At 31.4% G+C, this 10,701-nt stretch overlaps 1 protein-coding gene across 1 annotated transcript; it reads right to left on the bottom strand.

Moving 5' to 3' along the window:
• Window positions 1–2,269: 2,269 nt before the first annotated feature.
• Window positions 2,270–4,144, bottom strand: LOC111910369 (uncharacterized). Its single transcript, XM_023906212.3, has 4 exons — window positions 3,589–4,144; window positions 2,940–3,351; window positions 2,786–2,867; window positions 2,270–2,702 (listed from the first exon to the last, which is right to left on the bottom strand). Exons 1-4 carry the CDS (start codon window positions 4,022–4,024, stop codon window positions 2,496–2,498), a joined length of 1,137 nt encoding a protein of 378 aa, XP_023761980.1. The 5' UTR covers window positions 4,025–4,144; the 3' UTR covers window positions 2,270–2,495.
• Between the last annotated feature and the right edge of the window lie 6,557 nt (window positions 4,145–10,701).

The raw sequence follows: 10,701 nt of genomic DNA, 5'->3' as shown, positions 1-10,701 counted from the left end.
GATGCAAACACATGAACACGCAAGATATCTATTCCAATTACGCTAATTAATTATTGATATTTTACTATTACTATCCAATTAATTGCCTTGTTATAAATGATGGCAGTTGGTTTTACATCTATAAGGGTAATGTAATAATTGTTTTAAAAGAAAGGTATTAGTATATTCTTTCCGTCCCATATTAATAGTCCATATTTTTTTTTGGCTTGTCCCAAAATAATAGTCTATTTTTAAAAATAAATATATATATATTTTTTTTATCAAAATAACCCTAATTATTAGTTAAACTACCATGAAATTAAATGCAACTACTAAGAAATTAAAAGCAACAAAAGAGTACAACTGTAATATCATTTAATAAAGTTAATGATAATTAATGTTTTCATAATTTATATGTTTTTTATCTGTGGACAATGGTTTTGAAAGAGAATGAATATAATAATTGTAAGACCTAAACAATAAATGATAACAATAATATTAATATTAATAACAAAAGAGCTAAAAGAAAAAACATTAATAATTATATTTTCTATGAATTGAATTATAATAATAAATTAATATGAAAAAAACAAAAACATAATAATAATAATAATAATAATAATAATAATAATAATAATAATAATAATAATAATCTATTCATTGGTTTTTATAAATCAATGCATTAAACTCTACACGTTCAATGGAACATATTAAAAAAATATTTATTTAAAGATTTAAAGACTTTTCTTTTTCCTATTGAAGAATTCAATGACCATTGAACTCCAAATCTATTGAATGCCAAGGTGACTTTTCACAATGGTGGAATTGTATTCATTGAATGACAAATAGACATGATACATCATTCAACTTTTTCATTAAACTCTCGATTGTGGATGCTCTTATGATTTATATATTTGATAATAAACAATTAGTAATACAAGACTATCATTTTTAAGTCAAATTTAAAATTTTAATTCAATAATCTGAATGTTAAATTACTATTGTATAACTTATAATTTGAATTTTTATTATAGGTTCATTTTTTAGAATAAATTATTTTCCTAAAATAATATAAAGAATTAATTTAATCTTCCTGTTCTAATAAAAAAAATAGTTTTATTCTCATTTTGACACGTGTCACCATATTAAGTCTCATAATTAATGTATATTTTATTTCTCTTTTTACCAATTGTCACTTTATTTTGTCTCCTAATTAATGCATGCCACTTGTCAACCTATTGATTTTCCATTTCAAATTTCAAATTTTAAATTTTCCACTCTAATTACATTAAATTAATAACATTAGAATAAAAATTAAAATAAAATTAATACAAATTATAAAGTAACATAATTTTTACATATTTATTTAAATCAATGATTATAGTTTTATATAACTAAAAAATCTCTTAATTAATAATTTATTTAAAATAAATGAATAATAATTTTGAGTTTTTTAATAATAAAATTTAATTAATTTTGTAACCGTGGTTCCCACGGATTATAAACTAGTATCCCTATAAACATCATAGTCAAATGATGCAAACACATGAACACGCAAGATATCTATTCCAATTGCGCTAATTAATTATTGATATTTTACTATTACTATCCAATTAGTTGCCTTGTTTATTATAAACGGAGGTAGTTGGTTTTACATCTATAAGGGTAATGTAATAATTGTTTTAAAAGAAAGTTATTAGTATATTCTTTCCGTCCCATATTAATAGTTCATATTTTTTTGGCTTGTCTCAAAATAATAGCCTACTTTTAAAATTAAATATATTATTTTTATCAAAATAACCCTAAGTATTAGTTAAATTATGATAAAATTAAATGTAACTATTAAGAAATAAAAAACAACAAAAAAGTACAACTGTAATTTCATTTAATAAAATTAATGATAATTAATGTTTTCATAATTTATATGTTTTTTTATATGTGGACAATGGTTTTGAAAGAGAAGGAATATAATAATTGTAAGACCTAAACAATAGATGATAACAATAATATTAATATTAATAACAAAACAGCTAAAAGAAAAAACATTAATAATTATATTTTCTATGAATTCAATAATAATAATAAATTAATATGAAAAAACCAAACATAATAATAATAATAATAATAATAATAATAATAATAATCCATTCATTGGTTTTTATAAATCAATGTATTAACTTTTAAAAGATCTGGTCCATACAGACCATACGTTATACTTTTGGAAACTGGAAAGCATTGATCACGTCTAATGCAAACAAAAAACATAAAAAGCTAACTGTAACTGCAAGAATTGAATCAATGATAAACTTTTGCAACAAATAGTGGATATTGGAAGCCAAAACAATCTTTGAATCAGACGAAGCAGAAAGACATGCGTATGGAAAAGAACAAGAGTCAAGATACGTTCTACTGCTATTAGATATTGTTGTTCGTTAGTCAGTTCCAGTTCTCTTTAACGGAGAAAAAAATAAATAACAAAGTCATATATATCCTTTTAAATCACCATTCCTTGTTCGTCAATTACGGATGAAGCAAACACATGAACCACGGTGGCTAGAAAAATGCGCACTCTGGTTAAGATTCAAGCTGTTGGACATCTTTCGAACCTGCTCAGAGTGTTCAAGCTCAGCTGCAGCCCTTAACTCCTCTGCTTTTCTATCAACGACTATCATCTTTTTCATCAACTTCTCCTCATGTTTCGATCTCATCTTCTCAATCTTTACCTGCAAAATGCAAACCACTTACCCATGTCACTCGTAGAACACATGCAAATTATTTCCATGAATAATTCAAGAAAGGTTTTCACCTCCAGTTTTCTTGATTCAGCTTCTGCTTTCGCTTTTTCGAGGTTTACCCAAGCTTGAATCTTTGCTTCCTCCATTTGATACCTACAACAAAAAAATGCAACATAAAGTCGATACTTTTGAAATCGAACTAAATTCATCATATCGGCATTTCACCTTATGCAGTATTCAGACTTCTCTTTTTCTTCCCAAGCACTAGGTCTAGGCCCTGGAATATTTTCTAGACTTTCATCCTTCATCTCAAAATATCCCAGCCTCTTCGATATGTCTTCTTCTTCTTCTTCCTCCCTCGAGCTCCATTTGGAAGTAATGATGTCAAATAGTGTCGTCCTTGGCTGAAGCTTCGCTAAATGCCACTCCTGTATGTGGCCAATGTCCAAGGAACTGCTCTGATTCGTCAACCCCAACGGGCCTATAGTTGTAGGGGTGTTATGTCGTGGCGGAGACCGGCTTTTCAACGGCGTAGAGCACCGTGAGATGGTGGAGCTGCCAGCTAGAGTCATATCTGTCTCCGTTTTTTTGGCCTCCAGAAGCACCTCCATGGGTTCTACCTCGTCTGCAAACTTATCTGCGATCAGAAGCAGGACCAGATATTCGTTGAATTAATTAATTAGAAATGATCATGCCCTTATATCCATGCTTCGGTATTCTCAAATGACAGAATACAATCAAAATCCAAAAGAAAAAAAAAATAACAGCAAAAATAGGTTGCAAGATATGAAGTGTAGGTTTAAATATCATCGCAAATAAAGACAACACGATTTGGAAAGTGTGAAGAAGAAGAAGACAGGAGAGAGAAGTGTACCTTTTAGAAGCATATCAGAGCTGCAATGGTGGTGGCCCAAAAATACAGTTTTTGGACCTTGAAAAATACAAGTTGCTCTTGTGACCCTTTTCTCATCATCAGAAAACGCCCCTACTTTTTCATCCTGTTGTTTTGGAGCAAAAGCTGCAGACTTTATTAAACCACGAGCAGGGGATTCATGGCCATTAATGAGCCATTTCTCAGCATTATCCCATTTTGAAGGGAGGTTCTTTCTTGACCCGAAACTGAAGCTGAAAATGGGTCGACCATGACCATGTGTAGATGGAGCTTCCACAACATTCATCTTGGTCACAACTCCATGTTTCTGCAGCGGCATTGGAATTTGGAAACGGGTTCTCTTCTCCACTTCTACTGAGTGTAAAACAGGAGAATTAAATAATGAAAATGGAAGAATGGGTAGGATCTTGGGATTCATAATTAATGGAGTAGGAGACTGTCGAGAGAGGAAAGAATACTGTTAAAGAAAGAATCTCTTGTATGTGATTTTACGTTTGCAACAATGAGAGTGAAAAAGGTGACATAATTTTGAGATGAACAGAGAGGTAAAGCTGCATAGCTTAACAGACTGTACTTGCAAGGTTACGTGACACCAAAATATGCAAGACTTTTTTAAACATATGAAGACTTTTTGTAAAATCTAAAAGGCAATGTCCTTTAGCATTGTTGTTTTATTATATTTAATTATTAAATTAATTATTTATATTATTTTAGGAAAATAATTTATTCTAAAAACGAATCTATGATAAAAAATTCAAATTATAAGTTATACAATAGTAATTTAACATTCACAATATTGAATTAAAAATTTAAATTTGACTTAAAAAATGATAGTCTTGTATTACTTATTGTTTATTATCAATATATAAATCATTTATATATTATAAAGTGTAACACCCATAAAAATATGCCAAATTTAAACTTTTTAAAATATTTAAAAACCAACAGTCATCATAAATTTGTTTTCAAAATAGTCTATATCAAAGCCTCCCATAAATAAAGTCATAAAAATGAGGAGCGGTACGATCACGCCTTTGTCTTGCCACAGTCTTCTAAAATAATAAACTGAAACTGTAAGCCTGAAAGCTTAGTGAGTTTTCCCTAAAATACCAACACCATACAGTCATAATCATATCATATAAACATATAGGCAAACAACATGCGAAATGAGCCTTCAGCCTGACTGGACCGCCTTGCAGGCCTTCAACCTATGTGGACCGCTCTCCGAGCCTTCGGCACGTCTGGACCGCCTCACAGGGTCTACAGCCTATCCGGACCGCTCGCTGGGCCGTCAGCCTAATTGAACCCCTTTGTAGGACCTTCAGTATATTCGGACCTTCCTGGGTATGTTGGCCAACAACACAAAGCAGGATCGCCTCAACCCAACCCCCAATCAACAAATATGTGCACATATCATATATATCATACGCTAGCATACATAACAGTCAAACTGATCTAACCGATCACTAATCATAGCAACATCCTATTACCAGGATATAGACCTAACCGGTCACTAATATAGCATATCACCATCCTAACTACCAGGGTGTAAATCAATAAGCATATCATGAAATAAACCCGGATACAATCCGAAGGGCCGACATTGGTGCCTTAGACCCTGTTGATATAGTGACTATAACTCACCTCACAACTGACGGGCAGAAGAAATAAGCCCAACTCTCGGATCACCGTCACAAACTCCACCACCTATGTTCACTATAGAACCATATCCATAAATCTCCAATTCTCCCAAAATGCCCCAGAAGTCAACTGGTCAACCCTAGGTCAAAGTCAAAGTCAACGGTCAAGGTCAACAGTCCATGTTGACCTGACTCGTCGAGTTTTCCTTCAACTCGCCGAGTTCATGCATGTCCAAAACTCGGGGAAACCCTAACTGACTCGCCGAGTCACCCCTCTGACCCGCTTAGTCCATGCAGAAGTCCTTGCACGCCAATCTTCATCGGACTCGCCGAGTTGACCATGCAACTCGCCGAGTCCCTTCAGACCTTTCTTCATTTAGATGCTTTGTAATCCATTCCAAGGCTCCATATTGCAGATCAAGCTTCCCAAGGCATGTTTATCACGTAAAGTTGCAAACTTTACGTGCATGTAAGGCTCTAAAGACTTAGAATATCAAATCCAAGCTTGAAATTGGGTTTAACTCACAAGGAAGGGCTCATACTTGCTAAAGTTAGAGACTTTATGGACTTAAAGACCAAAGTGAGCTCAAATCTGGAGCTGCAACTTCAAATCCTAGCTCATACTCAAGAAAGGCTACATAATATGCTAGAAAAAGCCCTAATCCTCAAAAAAATGAGATCTAAAAGGAAAGAAGGTCAAGGTAACGACTTGATACCTTCAAATGATACTAAGTTGAGATAAATTTCAGATCCACACACGTTCCTTGCTTCTAGTTACTTGATCTTCAAGCTCCTTTCACTAAGATTCACCTCCCAAAGCTAAAATCACACAAAAATTAGAGCAAACACACGAATTAGGGTTTTCTGAACTCTCAAGAGGCTGTAAGGGAGGCTAAAGGGGTTAATGATCCTTTAAGTAAGGTGCAAAACCCCAGAAATTAGGGTTTCATCTTCCAGCTCCTACTCGTCAAGTCATTTCTTGGACGCGTCGACTAGGTCACTTAAACACGTGGCCCAATCCGCTTCTACTCGACGAGTCAGGGCATCCAACTCGTCGAGTAAACCTTGTAAATTATGAAAATTAAAGTCATAAAATTAATACCTAAAAGTCAGGGTGTTACATAAAGCTTATTACTTATGTTTCTAGCAAAATTGAAGGAGAAGAATATGATGATTAAGGTATTATTTTACTTTCTATTAATATTAAAATGGTATATATTTTGTAATGTTTAATTTATAATAACAAAAGAATTTAAAAGTTCAGTTTACGATTAAACTAAAAAGCTTGTATTGAATCTAGGGATAATGACTTAAAATGATAATATATTTTTTGATTTGTACATATTTTGTCACTGAGTTTTTTCATACTCATTTACCCTTTCAACCTATTAAAATGTACACATTCAGTCTTTATGACCTGTTACTCTAGGTTAACCGGGAAAAATGACTTAATAAGATAATATATTTCTCATTTTGTACACATTTAGTCCTTAATATTTTTGTACATATTTAGTTCGTAATATTTTTTTGTTTTCAAAATAAGTTATTTTTGTTCTTGTACTCATTCAATACTTATAAATGATTTCTTTAGGTTTTTTCATGACATCTTACGCGAGACAATCATTAATGAGATGTTTGGGGCTGTTGATGTTTATGTCCATCGCGATCTCGACTGTTTGGTTGTGTATGTTGTGGTTTGACTTAGGTCTTATATTATGAATGTCGTAACTTCTTCATACAACATCAAATTTTAACGTTCCTTATATCCACGTGTTCTTTTTTTTTAGTCTACTACAACTTCCTTTAAGATTACTCTTGTTAAAATGTAATATATTTTTACTTATGCTTTTATAAAAAAAACATCCATACATGCAATTCATAAAAACGTATAGATATAAAGATCTTAAGTAAAAATATATTACTTTTTAAGGGGTTAATCTAAATGAAAGATATAGTAGACTAAAATACGAACGTATGGATATAAAATCATTAAAATCCAATATCATATGAAGAAGTTATGACATTTAAAACATATGACCTAAGCAATCAAGTAATCAAGATCGCAATGGACATAAGCATCAAAAGCCCCAAACACCTCATTAATGAATGTCTTATGTAAGATATCGTGAGAAAAACCTAAAGAAATCATTTATAACTACTGAATGAGTATAAAACAAAAATGACTTATTTTTTAACAAAAAAATATTAATGACTAAATGTGTATAAAAATATTAAGGACTAAATATGTACAAAATGAGAAATATACGACCCTATTAAGCCATTTTTATCGGCTAATCTGAAGTAGCAGGTCACAAGGACTAAATGTGTACAATTTAACAAGTTGAATGGGTAAATACGGACGAAAAAAAACTTAGTGACCAAATGTGTACAAATCGAAAAATATATTACCCATTTAAGTCATTATACCTTAAATCTAATATTTAAGGGTTACTCACAAAATGACCATATTAAGTTTATGTATTTTGATATTACCATTTTTTCCAAAGATAAGAAAATGACCACCGAGCTCACAAAAATGTCTAGCTCGCCTCATGAACTTACTTTTTTTTTTTACAAAATCAAACGACTAGGTATGAGTCACTCTTGAGGTCATTTATTTATGCTAAAGACTCGTGATATTTTGACTATTCGTGAGTGTGAAGACAAATGATATCACGAGGATATGATTTTGACAGGGTTGGATAAGTTAAACATTGAATAAATAACAACAATGGAAGCTAACAATGAATGTCAGTCAAATCTGGATTATATCCAATCAAACCTTGAAGAATAAACAACCATGTATTCAATGAAAAATATCAATAGAGAAATGTAAGAGAATATGCAAAGAGAATGCTGAGAGCATCCATAATGGTGAGTTCAATGGAAGAGTTGAGTGAGGTGGCAAGTCTACGTGTCATTCAATGGATGAAACTCTACCATTATGAGATCCACCTTGGCATTCAATGGATTTGAAGTTCAGTGACCATTGAAATCTTCAATGGGAAAAGGAAAGTTTTTAATTCATAAATAGTTACTATAAATTTTTTAACATTCTATGGAATTTTGTAGAGTTCAATGCATTGTAGGGAAAATGATAGAGTTGTATGGATTGTAGAAAGATGATGTTACAATACATTTAACTCTATGGAGTTCAATGCACCGTGGATGCCCTTATGAGAGAATGCCAACTTGATTCTTGACTTGATAAAGATGGTAAAAGGTGCGTTTGAATATAAGATGATACTCCTATTTATACTGCCTAGGAACGTAACGAATAAAGGAGACAACAAGGAAAATATATATTACAAATTAACCGTCTGACAATGCGTTGAGGTTGATCTTGTCTCCTACAACTATTACATATTAGTGGACAGATACAACAAGAGAAAAAAAATACTAGTCTTTAAACTTCTTACATTCTCTCAACTTTGGAATTCCAACCAGCCCGGAAAGTTCTTCATGTCGAACACACACTTATCTCATAAACATAAGTACTACAGATAGTCTAATGGTCACTTTTCTTGTACTATCAGTGAGAACTAAATCCACCACCTTTCATATGAAAAAATATTTAAATCAAAATTCAATGGACTCGTTAAAGCCTCGTGGTCTGTCTAACTATTCGTAAGTGTGAATTTTACCTCTATTTAAGTTCCAATTGAGAAACACATTAGACTCGTTTTGAGTAAATCACGATAAAAAGGAATGAAGGAAGAAATCAATATTCTTCGATTTTTAAAAGAATGGCATCGAATCAAGATATGGCTGACTACATCTAAGGAGAAGTTTATGACTTAACATTCAAAAGAAGCATAAATATCACTCATGCTGATCAAAAAATGCAATTTTGTTTACAACAATAAGTCGGACTTGGTTGCTCGTACGAACCATTTTTGAGACAAGTTACGTTTATTAGTTGTTTTTTAAATGACATGAAATCACAAGGATCAAAATCGTCACAACCACCACCACCATCCTTATTATGTGAAGTGAGAATCTTGGAATCTAGACAACACAATATGGTTCATAATTCTACTTTGGACTTCATTTTCCTCTTCAAAATTCACGAGACATCTTGTGCACCTTAGAAATTGCTGAAAATATGTGTCAAATTTCATAACTAACTGATATAACTTTGGGAATAATAACAAAGTCCTTCCAGGGTTGTCCTCAAGAGCTAAAATAGCTAGAAAAGGATTTAAGACAATGACTGAAATAATTTATTAATTTATCATAGCTTGATAATTTAATTAGAAACTTGTTTAAATAAATTTAAATTAATTACAATAAATCAATATTTATTTAAAGGTACAAGGACTGAATGTTAACTGCTTAATAGTTTAGCAAAAGAAACATTATGTAAACCCTAAGAGGGTGGATGGTTTCAGAGAGGCTTTGGGAGTTTTTGGAATCGTTCCAACTAACATATAAGAAAGATATTTGAATCTGGATTAAATTTTATTATTTAATGGATTCAAATAAGCTTTATATGCAAGTTACATTAACTATAAAGACCTCCCTGGCCTTGAGAAATTTGATCCTACGCTTTGAAAGAATGAGAATTTGATTCTCATAGTCTTTTCTCCTACCTTCTTAATTTTCTAGGGTTTTAGACTTTTGGGTGTGAGCCTTTAGAGACATTCTTATTTTGGGTGTTAGATCCTTTGAGAAGAAACTAAGACTTCAAGATCTTAAATGGAATTAAAAATAAATACTATTTTACTTTAAAGGTTAGTAATTCTAACCCTCTTGGTAGCTTAAATTCATAGTTTTTTAAAGTAGGTTGCTATAATAGTAAAACCTAGATCTTGGGTGCATGCACACTTAGGTTTATTATTAAGTGTTTCTGCTGACTAAAATTTGTGTATAGATGCATAGAAAACCTAATAGTCGTATTATAGCCATTAACTTTTAGTTATGAGCACTACTTGGAAAAACTGCAAAAAAAAAAATATGTTATTGTAGGACGTTGCGCGCTCATTGCTGGACGCGACGTGCCTAAGTAGATTTAGGTTATTTAAGGATTTCGCCTATAATTTTGAATTTTAGGATTTATCTTTAGTTTTAAATGTTTTTTAATTATTTAAACCTGGATAATTAAACTAAGAGGAAAATATGTCTAAGTAATTTGAAATTATAGATAATTGATATAAAATTAATTAGTTAAAAGTTAATTAAAGATAATACAAATTGTTTAAAATAAACCTTACATATAATTATAATAGTTTATATATAGTATATGTAAAGCAAAAAGATTTATATATGTAATATGATTATTATATATATAAGAATCATACAACATGTGTCCTCACATGTTTCATTATAGATCATTAGTGAAATCAAGAGTAGGCCTTATTTATGAGACCATGCTATAAGAGAGGTGTAAGGAAACAACCTATAAAATGACCGTTGAATTTGTGTCCTTTTCACTCATCACTTCTTTGTGTGGTTG

The sequence above is a fragment of the Lactuca sativa genome, chromosome 5, assembly GCF_002870075.4.
Source record: "Lactuca sativa cultivar Salinas chromosome 5, Lsat_Salinas_v11, whole genome shotgun sequence".
Classification (NCBI taxonomy): domain Eukaryota; kingdom Viridiplantae; phylum Streptophyta; class Magnoliopsida; order Asterales; family Asteraceae; genus Lactuca; species Lactuca sativa.
Note: the sequence above shows the minus strand (reverse complement) of the source record. Positions and strands in the feature narration are given on the sequence as shown.

Coding starts and splice junctions, on each gene's coding strand:
- LOC111910369 (XM_023906212.3), bottom strand. CDS start 4,024: ATGAATCCCAAGATCCTACCCATTCTTCCATTTTCATTATTTAATTCT. Junction 3,352..3,588: donor CTCTGATATGCTTCTAAAAG/GTACACTTCTCT, acceptor TTCTGATCGCAG/ATAAGTTTGCAGACGAGGTA. Junction 2,703..2,785: donor CTGAATCAAGAAAACTGGAG/GTGAAAACCTTT, acceptor TGCATTTTGCAG/GTAAAGATTGAGAAGATGAG.